The sequence below is a fragment of the Diadema setosum genome, chromosome 2 (genome assembly GCF_964275005.1).
Source record: "Diadema setosum chromosome 2, eeDiaSeto1, whole genome shotgun sequence".
NCBI lineage: Eukaryota > Metazoa > Echinodermata > Echinoidea > Diadematoida > Diadematidae > Diadema > Diadema setosum.
In genome coordinates, this window is record NC_092686.1 from 20,243,942 (window position 1) to 20,264,580 (window position 20,639).

The window sequence follows — 20,639 nt, forward strand, 5'->3', positions numbered from 1 at the left end:
CCCAAGATAGTCCTGAGGATATGCCATCACTGACTGAGTTTGGCTATGTTAGCGACAGTGAAATAAGGAAGGTAATTTTGAGAGCTCCAAGTAAATCTTGTGATCTTGACCCATTACCCACCTGGCTTCTAAAGGAATGTGTCGATGTTTTCGTACCAGTCATAAGTCATATTGTAAACACATCCATGAATTCCGGTGTATTCCCAGATAAACTGAAGGAGGATATTGTCTTTCCTCGGTTGAAAAAGCCGTCACTGGACCAGAAAGTCATGGAAAACTACCGGCCAGTATCAAACATCGCTTTCATGTCGAAGGTAACTGAGCATGTGGTATCTTCTAGATTGACATCTTATTTACGTGATCGCAACTTGCATGAGGACTTCCAGTCAGCCTACAAGGCCTTCCACATCACTGAGACAGCGTCACTTCGCGTGAAGCCAGATATTCTGCAGGAGACTGATCACAAGAAGGCAGTCATACTTGTGCTGCTAGATCTAAGTGCCGCATTCGACACCCTAGATCATTCGATCTTGTTGGCAAGACTTCAGTCTGATTATGAGATCAGAGGCACAGCTCTACAATGGTTTACATCGTACCTTACCGGACGCTCTCTATGTGTCGTCACTAGGGGAAAGTTCTCTGAGCCTCATACTGTAAAATACGGAGTCCCTCAGGGCTCGGTGCTCGGGCCTTAACTCTTCACAATGTACATCAGACCTGTCACGGATATCATCAGACGACATGGCCTACGATATCATCTGTATGCTGACGACACACAAATTTACTGTACAATGTACTTTCGACCCACGCAATCCTGCCAGTCTGAACGAAGCCCGGATTAAACTGGAGGAATGTATCCATGAGTTAAGGCACTGGATGGCGAGCAATATGTTGAAGTTAAATGAGGACAAAACTCAAAGCATTGTTTTCTCATCTAGTAGACTACGCCCTACAGGGGATACAAGCATTCAGCTTGGAAACACTACTGTCAATGTATCACACACTGTAAGAAATCTAGGTGTTCATTTTGAGCAGACACTGTCAATGACAGATCATGTCAGTAGAGTGTGCCAGACAGCAAACCTCCATCTGAGAAACATATCTCATGTTCGAAAGTATCTTACAGAAGATGCATGTAACCATGCAGTACGCTCTCTAGTTCTGAGCAGGCTTGATTATGGAAATTCTCTGCTGGCAAATATGAATGTCAGTGATGTGAAAAGACTCCAAAAATTCCAAAATCGTGTGGCTCGCCTAGTGCTTGGTGTAAAGAGAAGATCCCCTAGTGCTCCTTTACTGAAGCAGTTACACTGGCTCCCCATCAAAGAGCGTATCGATTTCAAACTAGCCCTTCTTGTCTATAAATGCATGATGAATACTGCTCCTCAATACCTATCCAACCTTCTAACCACCCCTACAGCCTCCAGATATCAACTCCGGTCACAAAATGATAAGACAGTCCTACAAATTCCACAAGCAAAAACCAAAGCTTTCGAACGTACATTTTCGTATGCTGGATCTGTTGTCTGGAACAATCTACCAAAACAACTCCGTCTATGTGATTCAGAAGAAATGTTTAGAAGGAAACTCAAGACTGAACTATTTCAATTGTAACTATGTTGTTTCTATACTTTGTGAATGTAGTTTGTTGATGTATGTACAGCACTTTGATCAGGTCCTGTAAAAGCGCTCAATAAGAAATAGTTATTACAGTACTAGTATTCATCGCATAATCGGGCATCTGATAATCGGGAACCTCGCTTAAATGACATACGCTTCCCAGAAACATTTCCAATGCACGTTATTTTCACTGGATAATCGGGCGGAGACCTCTGATAAACGGGACAATTTTTCTTCAAGCGATCTTTGATTTTGTTGATATTTTACACAAAAAATCTACCAAAATATCACAACAATATTTCAAAGATTCCCTATCAGTTGTCATTTACATCGAACTTACAAAGCAAGCTTCGGACTGGTGTGTTTTGACCTCCGTCCATCCAGCACATGTACATTTCAGCTCGCTGCCCGTCTTCGCTTTTCTGTACATGTGTATATATGGCGAGCTAGATCGCTACATATTGACAACACATGTACAGTGCAGTGATCGCGGCAAGTAAACAACCACGCCGTGATGATTGAATGATTGAAGGACTTTTCATTTACGTTCCCACATCAGTTCTGGGTAATCATTTCCCATGGTTGTGGATATATATTTATACGGAACGCTCTACCTGTCCAAGAATTCTACGAATGTTTAAGAAAGTGCTAGCTTTTAATCCACATATTTTGTGTTCGTAGAGAGGTGACAGAAGAAGAACCCGGTTGCGATTACTCTACATCATTGCGAGAATGCAGGGAGAGCTAGAAGGTCACGCCGCCGAGGGGTAGAGTGGTTGTGTATTCATGTACACGTACAGTACATCAGTATGCATGTGTGTGTGTGTGTGTGCACTACATGTACATGTCGTATGCCGTTAGTGTATGGTGAGTGCTCATCGCGAAATCGCGAAAAAACTTTACATTGGACTCTAAAAGTTTGATGACCCCTGCTTGTGACCTTTGACCTTGTGGTGACCATCCACTCCCCAAGGGGCATCTACCATCCAAGTTTAGTCAAAAATGGAGTTATGGATCAAAAGTTATGACCCATAATAGAAACGTGCCATAAAAACTTAACATTGGACTCTAAAAGTTCGATGACCCCTGCTTGTGACCTTTGACCTTGTGGTGATCATCCACTCCCCAAGGGACATCTACCATCCAAGTTTGGTCACAAACGGACCTATGGATCAAAAGTTATGACCCGTAATAGAAACATGCCTTAAAAACTTAACATTGCGTTCTAAAAGTTTGTTGACCCATGGTTGTGACCATTGACCTTGTGGTGACCATCCACTCCCCAAGGGACATCTACCATCCAAGTTTAGTCACAAACGGACCTATGGATCAAAAGTTATGACCCATAATAGAAACGTGCCATAAAAACTTAACATTGGGCTCTAAAAGTTCGTTGACCCATGCTTGTGACCATTGACCTTATGGTGACCATCCACTCCCCAAGGGACATCTACCATCCAAGTTTAGTCACAAATGGGGTTATGGATCAGAAGTTATGACCCATAATAGAAACGCGCCATAAAAACTAAACATTGGACTCTAAAAGTTCGATGACCCCTGCTTGTGACCTTTGACCTTGTGGTGATCATCCACTCCCCAAGGGACATCTACCATCCAAGTTTGGTCACAAACGGACCTATGGATCAAAAGTTATGACCCGTAATAGAAACATGCCTGAAAAACTTAACATTGCGTTCTAAAAGTTTGTTGACCCATGGTTGTGACCATTGACCTTGTGGTGACCATCCACTCCCCAAGGGACATCTACCATCCAAGTTTAGTAACAAACGGACCTATGGATCAAAAGTTATGACCCATAATAGAAATGTGCCATAAAAACTTAATATTGGGCTCTAAAAGTTTGTTGACCCATGCTTGTGACCATTGACCTTATGGTGACCATCCACTCCCCAAGGGACATCTACCATCCAAGTTCAGTCACAAATGGAGTTATGGATCAGAAGTTATGACCCATAATAGAAACACGCCATAAAAAACTTTACATTGGACTCTAAAAGTTCGATGACCCCTGCTTGTGCCCTTTGACCTTGTGGTGACCATCCACTCTCCAAGGGACATCTACCATCCAAGTTTAGTCACAAACGGACCTATGGATCACAAGTTATGACCCATAATAGAAACGCACCATAAAAATTTAACATTGGGCTCTAAAAGTTTGGTGACCCATGCTCGTGACCATTGACCTTGTGGTGAGCATCCACTCCCCAAGATAGTCCTGAGGATATGCCATCACTGACTGAGTTTGGCTATGTTAGCGACAGTGAAATAAGGAAGGTAATTTTGAGAGCTCCAAGTAAATCTTGTGATCTTGACCCATTACCCACCTGGCTTCTAAAGGAATGTGTCGATGTTTTCGTACCAGTCATAAGTCATATTGTAAACACATCCATGAATTCCGGTGTATTCCCAGATAAACTGAAGGAGGATATTGTCTTTCCTCGGTTGAAAAAGCCGTCACTGGACCAGAAAGTCATGGAAAACTACCGGCCAGTATCAAACATCGCTTTCATGTCGAAGGTAACTGAGCATGTGGTATCTTCTAGATTGACATCTTATTTACGTGATCGCAACTTGCATGAGGACTTCCAGTCAGCCTACAAGGCCTTCCACATCACTGAGACAGCGTCACTTCGCGTGAAGCCAGATATTCTGCAGGAGACTGATCACAAGAAGGCAGTCATACTTGTGCTGCTAGATCTAAGTGCCGCATTCGACACCCTAGATCATTCGATCTTGTTGGCAAGACTTCAGTCTGATTATGAGATCAGAGGCACAGCTCTACAATGGTTTACATCGTACCTTACCGGACGCTCTCTATGTGTCGTCACTAGGGGAAAGTTCTCTGAGCCTCATACTGTAAAATACGGAGTCCCTCAGGGCTCGGTGCTCGGGCCTTAACTCTTCACAATGTACATCAGACCTGTCACGGATATCATCAGACGACATGGCCTACGATATCATCTGTATGCTGACGACACACAAATTTACTGTACAATGTACTTTCGACCCACGCAATCCTGCCAGTCTGAACGAAGCCCGGATTAAACTGGAGGAATGTATCCATGAGTTAAGGCACTGGATGGCGAGCAATATGTTGAAGTTAAATGAGGACAAAACTCAAAGCATTGTTTTCTCATCTAGTAGACTACGCCCTACAGGGGATACAAGCATTCAGCTTGGAAACACTACTGTCAATGTATCACACACTGTAAGAAATCTAGGTGTTCATTTTGAGCAGACACTGTCAATGACAGATCATGTCAGTAGAGTGTGCCAGACAGCAAACCTCCATCTGAGAAACATATCTCATGTTCGAAAGTATCTTACAGAAGATGCATGTAACCATGCAGTACGCTCTCTAGTTCTGAGCAGGCTTGATTATGGAAATTCTCTGCTGGCAAATATGAATGTCAGTGATGTGAAAAGACTCCAAAAATTCCAAAATCGTGTGGCTCGCCTAGTGCTTGGTGTAAAGAGAAGATCCCCTAGTGCTCCTTTACTGAAGCAGTTACACTGGCTCCCCATCAAAGAGCGTATCGATTTCAAACTAGCCCTTCTTGTCTATAAATGCATGATGAATACTGCTCCTCAATACCTATCCAACCTTCTAACCACCCCTACAGCCTCCAGATATCAACTCCGGTCACAAAATGATAAGACAGTCCTACAAATTCCACAAGCAAAAACCAAAGCTTTCGAACGTACATTTTCGTATGCTGGATCTGTTGTCTGGAACAATCTACCAAAACAACTCCGTCTATGTGATTCAGAAGAAATGTTTAGAAGGAAACTCAAGACTGAACTATTTCAATTGTAACTATGTTGTTTCTATACTTTGTGAATGTAGTTTGTTGATGTATGTACAGCACTTTGATCAGGTCCTGTAAAAGCGCTCAATAAGAAATAGTTATTACAGTACTAGTATTCATCGCATAATCGGGCATCTGATAATCGGGAACCTCGCTTAAATGACATACGCTTCCCAGAAACATTTCCAATGCACGTTATTTTCACTGGATAATCGGGCGGAGACCTCTGATAAACGGGACAATTTTTCTTCAAGCGATCTTTGATTTTGTTGATATTTTACACAAAAAATCTACCAAAATATCACAACAATATTTCAAAGATTCCCTATCAGTTGTCATTTACATCGAACTTACAAAGCAAGCTTCGGACTGGTGTGTTTTGACCTCCGTCCATCCAGCACATGTACATTTCAGCTCGCTGCCCGTCTTCGCTTTTCTGTACATGTGTATATATGGCGAGCTAGATCGCTACATATTGACAACACATGTACAGTGCAGTGATCGCGGCAAGTAAACAACCACGCCGTGATGATTGAATGATTGAAGGACTTTTCATTTACGTTCCCACATCAGTTCTGGGTAATCATTTCCCATGGTTGTGGATATATATTTATACGGAACGCTCTACCTGTCCAAGAATTCTACGAATGTTTAAGAAAGTGCTAGCTTTTAATCCACATATTTTGTGTTCGTAGAGAGGTGACAGAAGAAGAACCCGGTTGCGATTACTCTACATCATTGCGAGAATGCAGGGAGAGCTAGAAGGTCACGCCGCCGAGGGGTAGAGTGGTTGTGTATTCATGTACACGTACAGTACATCAGTATGCATGTGTGTGTGTGTGTGTGCACTACATGTACATGTCGTATGCCGTTAGTGTATGGTGAGTGCTCATCGCGAAATCGGGCACCCCGCTTAAAGGGGCCGTGTTTGGGGGCCCGATTATGCGATGAATACTGTATTATTATTATTATTATTATTATTATTATTATTATTATTATTATTATTATTAAGGGACATCTACCATCCAAGTTTGGTCACAAATGGAGTTATGGATCAAAAGTTATGACCCATAATAGAAACGTGCCATAAAAACTTAACATTGGGCCCTAAAGTTCATATGACCCCATTTCCCTCGAAGTTTGATTGCAATTGAAGCCCAGAGTAAAGAGTTATTGAAGTTTTTGTAGCGTTACGGACAGACAACGGATGGACGACGGACGGACAGACACCGCAGGCGCAGTCTCCCCTCACCTCCGGTGGGCTCGACAAAAATGACCTGCTTCAGGATCTAGCTGAGAGGTTATCCTCCTCCCCCAAATTAGAATGACCTAAGATGAGCTCTGAAGCCTGGTTTGAATGTGGTCATTGCACTGAGATGGCCAGTGGTGATTTGTAGATGTCTCTTTAAAGTCTGTTCATCTGTCATGTGGTCACTAGCATTGGCGAATCAAAAAGAACTCTAGTGACAGGTCTTACAAACTTATTTACAACTGTTTGCAACAAAAAAAAAAAATAAAATACTAATGTTAATTCAATTCTGTTTCAAAATCAATTCAATTCGATCTGATCATTTATTGTTCATCACAAAATTTGTTTTACTTGTAAACATGTTTTCTTCTAAAAAAAAAAAAAAAAACACACACATTACATAAACAGCACTGAAATGAATGAAGTAAGGGATTGACACAAGATTTGTAGTCCAGCATACTGTACTGGAGTGGATAGTATGAAGGCTGATTACTATTGTGACAATTTTTACACCAAGACTTTGTCATCAGTATGGAAAAAAGTATAGGCTACAAAAAATCTAAAATATTGTATGTAAATTGGCAATGGTCAAATTATATTTTTGCCATATCTAGATTCAAGTGTACTTTATCTATTTCAGGGTCAACATTTCCTCCATAAAAGTGTGAAATTACATGAAAATCTGTGAAGTAGAGGTAGTAATTGCACATTTTTCTTTTCGTATGAAAGATGAAAAGCACTAATGCTATTGGGGAAAAAATATCACCCTGAAAGCTGAATAACTTCTCTATAACATTTGTAAAACCTTTTGGGGATACCTCAACGCATGAGGTAAATGGTAGTAACATGTAAAACAATAAGTGTGCAAAGATAATTGTGTCACATAAGATGGTGTCCTAGTAATAAGAGAATGCCCTCACTCAGATTCTGACATAAAATTACAGTTTATATTGTAAGTTTTGCAATAACGTAAAACATGGTGCCTCAATGTTGATGACAATCAGAACAGTCCATCAACAAACAAGCCTGCACACTGCAAAATGCCCTGATATTCCAGCTTTTCCCTATTTGAAACAAATAAGGTTAAATAACATTCTGTACACTCTTTCTTACCTGTCTCTCTTAGATGCATGTTGACTTTTGTACTGAGAAGAGTAAAGAATTATAGCAATAGTAGCACCAGTGAAGATGGACAGCACCTTCGTAAGTGCTTTGCCATGAATACGCATTCTGCCAATGTACAGTGACTGGAAACACCATCTAGGAATGTTCTGAAAAACAAAACAAAACAATGCAATAAACAAATATTAGTTTAACAAGTAAAATTACCATAGTGAAGACCCAAGTGAAAATTGATTTACATACATGAAACTGTTCAGACATATTGATCAAGGAATGTTTTGCACATCAATTTGATTATGAATGTTAATGGACATACCGTGGTTTGTGTTTAGGTGATAAGCACAATCAGGGTATGCAATCATGACTTTCTCACTTTAAAAAATTGTAACTTCTAAAAGAATGCACAAACTGACTTAAAAATTCACATGCAGCATGCTAAGACATCAGTAATCACATATGGTAAGACAATAGCTAATTTCTTCTCATTTACTGTTAATTATTAAAGATTAATTACCAAAAAGTCCCCCAAAACCCACGTAATGCGTCAAAAAAAAGCGTTTTACAACTTACGTTTACGGCAAGATATGAGGTCCATATTTTAAGTCTACCTCTATGTGTTTGGTATCAAATTAATGGATTTTTTCCTGGCATTGCTTGCATGCAATAAAAAACAGTGGTTCTTTCAGCTGGAGAAAGTTATAAGGTCTGAAGTCCCATCCTGGTAGGAGTGTAATGCTGGCTTATTTTTATGACATTGTGACCTTTTAACCCATGCTGTACAGCTATACATGGAGAAACAGCTTATTTTTCTGCTTTTCCTGAGAGTACTGAAGACACACTACAATATGGTGTGCTGTTTGCCAATAAATGTTCAGCCAGTTTTGAGTTTTGAGCCATTTTCAAATGCTGAGTAAAATAAGTGCAGCCGTTTTTCAGTATTTTCAGTGAGGTACATCCTAATTTGACTACTTTAAAGAATCTTTTCCCCTTATTGAATATCCTTGTTTTTTTAACCATGAATTGTACATAGTATGTAGAAATCTATTGTGTGAAAATTTTAGCAAATTTGAGCAATAGGAACTTATCTTTTTATATTTTTACAAATTGCTGAGCATAAAAAAGTGCGATACACGCCCATGTTATACTGCATGAAGGTCATATGATAAGTGTTCAGTGTTCATATTTCGATGCTTGTTCAATTTCTGAAGATAAGCAAAAACATAGTATTTTGGCTTAATATGTCACTGTTTGAGTGTCACAGTTTGGATATCAACTCGTCATCATAAATCTCACATTCATTCTTCTATCTGTGTTTACAAATATGAGAATTGATCCAAACACTGTGCGCACATTCAAGGTCAAACTGTACTGATAATTTTTTTATGAAAAATATAATATCTTCCAAAGTACCAGCCCTAATTTCATAAAAATTTGTAATAATGGCCACTATATGTCTGTTACTTATTCCTGAAAGTTTCGCCTCTTCACTCTTTAGCAAATGGGCAATTCCACGGTAACTAGGACACAGGTGCCAAAAATTCAAAATGATATTTGTTTCAAACACCATACATTTTCAGACAGTACTTGAGTTGAAGTTTTAAGAATCATTATGTTTTTCAATAAAAGCGGCCATTTTGATTTTCAAAATGGCTGCCAAAATATGCCTATAACTCAATGGTGAAAAGAGTGTATTGTCGCATAACTTACTCTCTGTATATCCACTTTATTAGTACTCTAAACAACAATCTTTCATATGTATGCAGTTACCAGAGAAGTCTTTTACCACACGATAGAAAAAAAAAGCTGGTAGCTTTAAAGAATTTGATAAAAATTGTTAATTACTTTGATAATGATGGATGTAACGTCAGTTACCAAAAACAAGGAATTTTTAAGTTTATTCATCAAAGGAAGTGAGCTGTATGATGTAACTTGGGATTTCTAATGTATGCCCATATGCCTTTATTTCAATACCAGAAATAAGGATACTTGGCATACTGGAGAGTCAAAATGAACACTACAAAATGTGTAACGTCAGTTACCGAAACGTCATACACGAGTACAATGTATGTAACGTCAGTTACCATGACAGTAATTATAACTGAGGCAAATTTTTTGACTTTTGGCCATTTCAATACATCTGGGAAGTCAACTTACAACAGAGAGCAGCAATCCCTTTCATAGGAAGTGATGTCATTACCATGGTATGTCCATGGATACCAGGTATTTTTTTTTTTTTTTATTTCTAAATTCATTTATTCATTCATTTACCATGATTATCTTTTTTTTTTCTTGGGGGGGGGGGGGGCTTGAGCTTTCGATTTTTGATTCAGCACAAGTTTAAGGTTAAATAATCTGGAAGTTTAGTTTGCCAAATGCAGTATATGCACTCAAATTAGTACATTCCCAGTCCTACGGGATGATAAAGCTACCAAAGTTTGTAGGCCTAATCAGTGACATGATTGCATGTTAACCACATTTTCTATTAAAAAAAAAAAAAAACTTCTGCACAGCTGTATATACCAACAGTTTAACAATCTTCACCAATGTTTGCTTTCGCTGGCATTTTTCTTTCTTTTTTTTTTTCAAGAAGCTTAGTCAAGTTTCTACCTCAAGGCAAATGCACAGATATTTCTTCTCTTGCACTTTAAATGTGTGGTGTAGTTAACATGGCTCATCTTGTATTATATGGCATGTAAGGCATGTACTCATTATTGTTTGAAACTTAACACTGATGTTGCTCAAAGTGAGAGAGGATTCTATAGGGCTTTTTAAAGAAAAAAATTGTTCATACAGTGTGTATTATTTTGTTGATTACTTTATTCTATTCATGCAGGGACATTTTGTGATACAACACATGATAATTATGAACAGGAAGAGTTTTTTATATTGATTTTAATATTCTTTCATTGCAAAGTCCGATTTCTTGGTATCTCGAATGTATTTGCAAGCCGTGATATATCAGTGAAAAGGAAAAGAAAAACAGTTAAATTTCTTCAAGCTAGGAATGAAACAATAATGCTCTTTTGACCAAAAAAGCATTTATTTTTCTTCTTCACAGAGAAATATTAAAAGTGCGACACTTTTCATTTTAATCAATTGATGATGGAGATCATCAGGAGTAAAATGAAGAAAAGAAGGAGAAATATATCACAATAGATTTCATACATATTTATGCATATTTATGCATATTTATGAGTTGATACATGTTTTTTACCCCATGACCTGGAAGATATTTTGATATTTTTTTCAAGCACAAAAATATCCATGTTTTGTTTAGTACTACAAGGTATTATGGATGGAGCACTCTATGTAGATAAAAACTTTCCTGTTCATTAAAAAACAAACAAACAAACAAACAAAACCCTTAGTCATGTCAATATATTTATACTTGGAACTGCTTAATCTATTAATGGCTCTGTGTAATCATAAATGTTGAATAAAAATTAAATCTTCAGACAAATGTCAAGAAATATCCTCTTGCGCATTTACAATATTTTTGCCCAACTGTGCTATGGCATGGGGGGGGGGGGGGTTCCCCCTAAGGGCCCACCCAATATCATTTGTGTCTTTAGATTTTGTTTTAATTTGTTGCTGTAGTTGCCTGGGATTGTCACTGGTACATTGCAGCAGTATAATAACCTGTTAAATAAATTAGTTCTCTGTAAACCCCACGGCAAAGTATGTGTAACGTCAGTTACTGACATGTTTACCTTTAAGTTTTCATAGAACACAAAGAAAATGGACTACTGTTTCATTTCATTGTGTATTTATGACTGATGAACCAAGGTATGACTCCATATCAACCAAATCATTCTGAATGGTCAGAATTATGAAATATCACATAGCTATTCCCAATCATGATTTTGCATGTGTAAACCCTATGGCAAATGTAAGCGTAACGTCAGTTACCGTCATGCCTTCACTGAAATTGGCATGGTGGTAAAAGGAGACAACTAAAGTGCACATTATTTTGCACACCTGTTCCTAAGAACCTAGGTGTATTGCCATATTAAACACATAAAGGCTAAAAGTCAGGGACATGAGATATTTCCATTTACATCTACACCATAATTTCCCATGTCCTTTTTCCGTAACGTCAGTTACCGACACATTTTCACTTGCTATGTGATAAGAAGTGCAGTTTGAGAGAAAAACTTTCCACCAATTTCTTCCTTCTCATGAACTTAGTCATCAATGCTAATTGCAAGCCCAAGGTGCTTTCATTCACAAAACTACAAGGTAAACAATTTCATGAAAATCCTTACGTGTAACGTCAGTTACCGTGGAATTGCCCAAAAGTGAAATATGATAAAATATGTAAAAGTGGTTTTATTTGAATTCAAAATAATGCCTACAAAATTGATCATCCATTTCGAGAAGTGAAAATATGAAATTCATTCATACTTTGTGATATGTCATGGCTATGTACTGGTGGTGAATGAAAGGGATATTTATCAGGAATATCTAACAGCAATATCAGATGAAAAAAACATTCTCCTTTTTTTTAATGAATTTTTCCAATATATTAGTCATTTCAATGTAATTCGACACCTCTAATTTAAATGCTAATTTATGCGCAGTTTAATGCAAAATTTTGACTCTTTCTTTACATGAAATGAAAATTTGAACACTCAGCTACAACAAACAACAAAAAAAGCATTTTCACCAAGTTTTTTCATTTTTGCCCTGTTACACAATTGCATACCCTGATTGTGCTATTGACCTTTAGTCAGTACATCTACAATCATTCACCCTAGAGTTGAATATGTACAATATATCTCTGAAAGTGAAACTGCTGCCATTTTGCCTATTGTATTGTTTGTTTGTTTGTTTGTTTGTTTGTTTGATTTATTTCTGCATTTAATCATATACAAATTGAATGCAAATTTCAAAAAGCACAGAAACATTAAAGAATAACAAGTGCAGTGATTTAAAATGATAACACAATATCACACAAATATAAGATAAACATAAGCCATTGTATTGTGCAGTATACTATATATACAAAAACATGCAATAAGATATAGTATTTTCCAGTAAATAACAGACAACTGAAAGCAGGAGACCACCATTGTAAGCGATTAAGCCTGAAATGGATGGGGCCTCATGAAAAGACTATCCGGCAACACAACTCTCTTGGAGGAAATTGAGTGATCAGGTTGGTGCAGTGCAGTTGCAGGTGTGGGTGCATAATGCAATTAAATGAAGTAAGACGTGTCAGGAAGTAGCAAAATTCAACATGTATTTTTTAAAAACATTGTCTTCCTGTTTGCACCAGAATTCCTGGTCTGTGATTGGTCAAAATTTGTCGCATGAAGCTGCTTATTGTATTGCACAGTAGTTACCATTGGCTGCTACAGTCTTAATTTTGATGTTAGTTTAGATGAAGGGGTACGAGTCATGACAATGAGAATTGTTATCTACCAGTGATACATGGAGACGACAGTTGTCAGAATCCACTATTAATTCAGATCATGAATCAGAAACATGTAATCATTCTACATGTTCCCGTGCTACAGTCCCTTCTATTTTGTATGGTACAACATCAGGGGAAATGGCTAGGTATGAGTCAGTATGACTGTGCCTGCAGCTGCATTTTAAGTCCTAGCTTACCCGACCAACGCAGCGCTGTACGCAGCTAGCTCAGCATCGGCTGCCTCAGCTCAGCTTGTAACACCAACAGTGCTGCAAAGAGAAAGGGCTTTGTATAACTACTAAAGTCCTAGACAACAAAATCATGCATGTACACCCCTGACGCAGGTCAATGAAGCTACACACACACCAGTTCACATGAATTATATGGGTCAGAATTCTGAATGATGTACAATTGAGCCAAAACAGCACCAAACTTAAAAGTAGGAATTACTCAAAATAATTTATCTTACCTGAAAGAGTATAATTCAAGCTTTAATATGAACCAAATTATATCAGGCTCTTCCCAGAGGAACATGTTTTTATTCACCGCATAAGTTTACCATAACCAGAACAAAATAATTTTCAAGGTATGAAGAAAGAGTGTAATTACAGTAAAAAATAGATTTTTTTTTTGCATTTAAACCTGGCCTTGACCCTTAACCTTTGACCTTTGACCTTCCTGGCAGGAAATTTCCAAGAGAATTTCCAGTAATACATGTATATGAAGTTTTAAAAATAACAATGCAAGCATTGCATATACTAGTATATGAGGGAAATAGCAACATTTTGAGGAGTTGACCTTGACCTTTGACCCCCGACTATTGACCCATGACCCCTTATTCCCTAGATAATCCCTGCCAGTCAGTACATGCGTATGTACCAAGTTCCATGAAGATACATTGAACCATTTGCGACAAAAATAAAATTGTAACATTTTCACCTAACCTTTGACCTTTTGACCTTTGACCTAATGACATGAAACTCTCTCTGGAGAATCTTTACGCAGTAGTACATGTCTACACCAAGTTTCAAGAAAATACCTTCGGGCATTGCATGGATATGGGGGAAATAGCAACATTTTTAGCATTTGACCTTGACCTTTTGACCTTTGACCTCTTGCCAATGTCACTAAAATCTACTCAACTAATTGCCCTATCATACATCATCCTTGGACCAAGTTTGGTGAAAGCTGCTTCATCCAGTTTTGAGTTATCACGTAAACAAATAAATTTTAGGATTTGACCTTGATCTTTGACCTTTGACCTCTGTCCAATTTCACTCAAAAATTAATCAAGTAATTGTCCCACCATACATCATCCTCGGACAAAGTTTGGTGAAATTTGCTTGATCAAGTCTTGAGTTATCGCGTAAACAGATACAATTTCATGATTTGACCTTGACCTTTGACCTTTGGCCTTGGGCTGATTTCACCCAAAGTCTTATCAAGTAATTGCCCCATCATACTTTATACTTGGACCAAGTTTGGTAAAATTCCAGTCAATACTACTGAAGTTATCGTGTAAACGACTGATATGCCTCCGCCATAATGCATGGTTCTCCTAATAGGTACAATGTCTTGACAATGTGTGACGACAGTTTCACACAATTGGCAAAATATTAACATGACAGGTTTGCCACAAATGTGCTGAATGTTCACTTTCCTAGAACTAGGTTCAATTGGATGAATGATTAAAATGTCAGAGTGCAGGTATTTGGGGAACTGATGATTTTTACTTGACTTTTGACCCTTTTATAAGTTTATGCATTGAGTAATTTTTCAAGGTATTGAGAAAAAGTATAATTTCAGTACCAAATGGGAAAATAGCATTATCTAAACCTGGCCTTTGACCTTTGACCTCACAGTTCCAAAGAGAATCACTGTTAGGTTGAACATGCATAAATATGTAAGTTTTATGATGATACCTGGGGCCCGTTTCATAAACTTGTCATCAGTGACAAATTGTCATAGATGTGACAAGCTACTGAAATCCTTGCGTCTGATTTGCTGAGAGCAAATTTGTCATAGAAATGTAGCAGTTGTCACTGGTGACAAGTTTTATGAAACGGGCCCCTGGAGTTACTTTTGAGATATGGAGGAAAAAGTGCAATTCAACACTTTCACTTGACCTTTGACCTTTTGACCTTTGACCTTTTGGCAAGAAACTTCCCACAGAATATATATCGGGTAATACATGCATACATCAAGTTAAAAAAAAAAAAAAAACCTTCAGGCATTGCATAAATATAAGGAAAGTAGTGATATTTTGAGGAGTTGACCTTGACCTTTGACCCCCTGACCTTTGAACCATGACCCCCAACTTCCCTAGATAATCACTGCCCATTGGAACAAGCATATATACTAAGTTCCATGAAGATACAGTCAACCTCGCGTAAGTCGACATAATTGGGACTGAGCAAAACACGTCGACTTACGCGTAAGTCGACCTTTTTTTGACTTATAAATGAAAATTAATTTCCCCTGTACAGAGTAAGATTTGGATCACGATGCGGATCACTGCCCATATATCTTACTCCTTTTGCCGCCAAAACATGCCTACTGACATTAGCAACAATAATGTTTTAGTTCATGCATAAATCTTGCGCGGGTTAGTAACGACAACGCACAATTCCCAAATCTCTAGAGAGATTTTGAGAGAGCGGGATCGGAAACCTAGGCCCGTTTCTAGTTGATTTGAAATATCAAAGGCAAATTCCCCAAAATTGAATTAAACTTTGCGATTTAAATTCAAGTGCGTTGCTGGGAAGATATGCGTGTGATTTCGCATGATTCTGTTGAGATTATTTTTCAGTGCCGACTGAGTTGAAATATGTGTGATTTTCCTTCCCTAAGTCGCCATATTTGTTCTGCTTAAATTTGTATTGCCATACTCTGAAAATGAATTGTACTCGCGCTCCGATTCGCAACATTATAACTACCGCTCTGTACGGCGCGGGCCTGTCTGAAATAAAAAGAAGAAGAAAGTTTGTTCATCCGAAAACGACATCTTTCGGACTACTAACCTTCGTAAAAACAAACCCCTTACCATTGTCGGACTAATTTAGTTGGACTGAGATTTAAAACTTCGGCATAGCGAACTTTAACAATAATTCGTTATCATTTTTTTCATTGACATTTTGTGAAGCAGCATGCGTTTCGGTAGTTTGAAACGTGTAAATGTTGCGATGTCTTTCCCCTGCAAGTGCAGACTAAGTTCGGTCACAGCGAAAGTTCCGTTACGAAATAACAATAACAATAACGCACTTCCGTACATTTTTATGCGTTTAAACGCAGTTTCTAGTTTCGGACAAGAACCGCAAGTCTTTTCTGCAACGCTCTTGCGTTTTAAAAACAGATTTGCATTTGATTTTTAGAGTTGCGTTTAAACACAATTGAGTTTAAATTTCATACAATTTTCTAGTTTTGTGTTATTATCAAACGCAAGTCTTTTCAGCGTTCCGTTTGATTTGATTGACTTGTATTTGATTTTCAGAATTGCGTTTAATTTTTAATTTTGCTTACGATAAGCCTTTCAAACAATAACACACTTCTGTAGATGTTTAGAGATGCGTTTAAACGCAATTTCTTATAGTTTCGTACAAAAACCGTAAGTCTTCTCTGCAACGCTCTTACGTTTGAATACAGCGTTACGTGATTTGATGGACTTGCATTTGATTTTTAGAGTTGCGTTTAAACGCAATTGAGTTAAAAAAAAAGTTCCCTACAATTTTCTAGTATCGTGTGATTATCAAACGCAAGTCTTTCAGCGTTCCGTGTGATTTGATGGACTTGCATTTGATTTTTAGTGTTGCGTTTAAACGCAATTGAGTTTAAATTTCCTACAATTTTCTAGTTTCGTGTGATTATCAAACGCAAGTCTTTTCAGCGTGCCATGTGTTTTGATGGACTTGCATTTGATTTTCAGAGTTGCGTTTAAACACGAGTTAAAAAAAAAAGTTCCCTACAATTTGCATACAGTTGCATTTAATTTGTAATTTTGTTTACGAAATAAAAAATAATGCAAATCTTTTAAACAATAACACACTTCCGTAGATGTTTAGAGATGCATTTAAACAGTTTCTTATAGTTTCGTACAAAAACCGCAAGTCTTCTCTGCAACGCACTTGCGTTTAAATACAGCGTTACGTGTGATATGATGGACTTGCATTTGATTTTTAGAGTTGCGTTTAAACGCAATTGAGTTAAAAAAAGTTCCCTACAATTTTCTAGTTTCGCATGATTATCAAACGCAAGTCTTTCAGCGTTCCGTGCGATTTGATGGACTTGCATTTGATTTTTAGTGTTGTGTTTAAACGCAATTGAGTTTAATACCCTACAATTTTCTAGTTTCGTATGATTATCAAATGCAAGTCTTTTCAGCGTGCCATGTCTTTGATGGACTTGCATTTGATTTTCAGAGTTGCGTTTAATTTTTAATTTTGCTTACGAAATGAAAAAAAAGTAATGCAAATCTTTTCAACAATAACGCACTTCCGTCATTTCCGTAGATGTATAGAGATTTATTTAAACGCAGTTTCTAGTTTCGTACAAAAACCGCAAGTCTTCTCTGCAACGCTCTTGCATTTAAATACATCGTTGCGTGTGATTTGATGGACTTCCATTTGATTTTTAGAGTTGCGTTTAAACGCAATTGAGTTTCAGGTTCGTAACAATTATTTTCTAGTTTCATATGATTATCAAACGCAAGTCTTTTCAGCAACGCAATTGCGTTTAAATGCAAAAGTTGCGTGTGATTTGATATCACCTGCATATGATTTTTTGAGTTGCATCATTAGTTGCACTGTAATAAATCTTTTTAGAAAGGGCCCTGGTTTTAATACCGCTTCGGAATAATCAATGCTAGAATATTCGGATTTAAAAAACACCTATTTCATGTTCGGATAATGAATACATGTACCTACTGGGACATATAAGTGTGCAAAAATTTGTGCGTTTTGAGAAAAACGAGAGGGAGAAAAGGGGTAAAGAGAACTGTCTTGGGTACTTCATGTAATGCTCCAGTGTAAATGAGTGTATGTCCTTTCTATATTCTGGCATACAAGACAATGGACGCATGGCTCGAACGCTACCGCGCCGTACACTAGCGAATTACCGAGTAGAAACGCAACGAATCGGAGCGGGAAAACAATTCTTTTTCAGAGAATGGCGATAAGATTTTGAGCGAAAAATTATGTCGACTTAGACGAGGGAATTAACACGTATTTCAGCTCAGTTGGCACTGAAAAATCAGGTCGACTTACGCGAGTTGTCGACTTATAAATGTCGACTAAGACGAGGAAATTTTCAAGGAATAACAAAGGCAAAAATCAGACTTTTTTATTGTGTCGACTTCAGCGAGTTGTCGACTTATGCGAAGTCGACTTAGGCGAGGTCTACTGTACCTTGAACTATTTGCGAGATATGGAGAAAAACATGAATTTTCAACCTTTTTTTTCACAAAATAACCTGTGACCTTTGACCTTTGACCCCGTGACCCTAGAATCCAAACAAAGTATTATCCCCCCAGGATATACCCTCATACCAAGTTTGATGTAAAACCACCACACGGTTCTTGAGATATCGACAAAAACAAAACGGGACGGACGGACGTACACGTACAGACGTACGGACGGACGGACGGACGGACGGAGGACCCGAAAACATAATGCCTCCGGCCACTTCGTTGCGGAGGCATAAAAATGGGGTAGGGTTGCGGCAGCTTTGATTTTGTAAAGGCGCATCCCCTTTACGGAATGCCTGCATCCGCCCCTAATGCAAGAAATGAGTATTGACATATATGTGGTTGACGCAATCGCGGGTCAAGAAGGGGGCGCATCCCCCTCTGGTGCTCCGTCTCTTTATTTTCTTTACTTAAAACAATAGAAAAAATGAAAAAAATGGGGGGGGGGGTTGGGGATGCGGCAGTTCCAATTTTGTAAAGGCACCTCCCCTTTACGAAACTCCTGGATCCTCCCCTGTGACGCGTTATGACATTTGCAGTACGTTTGGAAATTTTGACGCATCCCCCTTAGTAGAGCAGATAAGCTCCGAAAATTGGGTGAATTGTGCAAAATTTGACTAAAGCATGAAACTTTCACAAGTGGTAGCACATGCCATAAGATTCATTTTAAGATCGGGAGGTAAGTCTGATTTGACCTCTGATGACCTCCAGAGGTCAATGAACTTTAAGTGTCAGAATATTGATGTTTGGCGTCTTTGGACAATGATACACACAGTTTTGATGTCCTAAACGAGCTTATTCTGATACAATGGATTGTCTTCACATTCCACAAAGCATTGGCAATTATCAACAGGGTTTACCTTTGACCCCTGAGGACTACGAAAGGTCAATGACCTCAAAATATATCAGAAAACTGATATTTGGTGTCATTGGTGACGATAAACATGGTTAAGATTTAGTAAATGAGCATTTGTACAACAATGAAATGTCTTCATATACCACCGAGCATTGGTGGTTACAGACTTTAACCTTTGACCTCTGATGACCCTATGAGGTCAATGACCTCCAGCTTATTGAATACTGATATTGCACGCTATTACTTAAAGGTAAGATTATTATTGTCTGAATATGCCCTGGCCTGTTATACAATATGACTGTCTTCATATTCCACAGAGCATCGTTTATTATCAACAGGCAACAGGTTGCCACCCTTGCCTACAATATAAGAAAAGGCCAATGAACTTAAAAACCAGAAGAATTTGTAATTTTGATACAGTGAACTGTTTCAAATGGAAAAACAATGAATATATGCAACAATAAATTGTCCAGGGGCCTATACATAGAAATGCTAGAGGTTATGTAGGCCTATACAGTACCCCCCCCCCCCCCCCCCCCCCCGCTTACATGTAGTCCATTGACTTAAAATGTTACACAGAATGCATATAATGTGAAAGTGACCTTGACAGTGGGAAAAAACAAAGACTTCCATGTCATTGCCCTGGTATTGGCTTCAAGTTCAGTACATGTGCATCATATGCAGAGCTCAGATTCAGTGCTTCAGTGAGACAGTGTTCCAGTCTGCATATTAGCTGCCACACAGTAAGTTGAATGTTTTTAGTCTGTTCCATTACCTTTCTATAAGGACCTTGACATTTACATAACACTACAACTTATCATTCCTCGACATATTGATGATTATAAATGTTAAGGATTTTGACAAAGGGCCCAGTAAGATGTCAGTTTTTGATGCATTATTTTTCAAGTGTTTCTGACACCGCTACCAGTTAGGTAAAATATGTGTAAAGCCATGCATTACTGTTAAAAGAGTGTCTAGTGTCTACTCATTAAATGAACTACCCATAGGTAAACATCCATATTTATTCAACTTTGATCTCTATGGACTGAGGTCAATCATTTCGAAACATAAAGACTTTGATGTTTGAT

At 38.1% G+C, this 20,639-nt stretch overlaps 1 protein-coding gene across 1 annotated transcript in view; it reads right to left on the reverse strand.

Annotated features, from left to right (window-relative positions):
• The window catches only part of LOC140240627 (alpha-N-acetylgalactosaminide alpha-2,6-sialyltransferase 2-like), a 141,225-nt gene that overhangs the window by 98,329 nt on the left and 22,257 nt on the right, over positions 1–20,639 (reverse strand). Inside the window, exon 2 of the mRNA XM_072320384.1 lies at positions 7,813–7,970. Within this exon, the coding sequence (XP_072176485.1) occupies positions 7,813–7,928 (116 nt within the window). The 5' untranslated portion in view covers positions 7,929–7,970. The remainder of the gene's footprint in view (positions 1–7,812; positions 7,971–20,639) is intronic.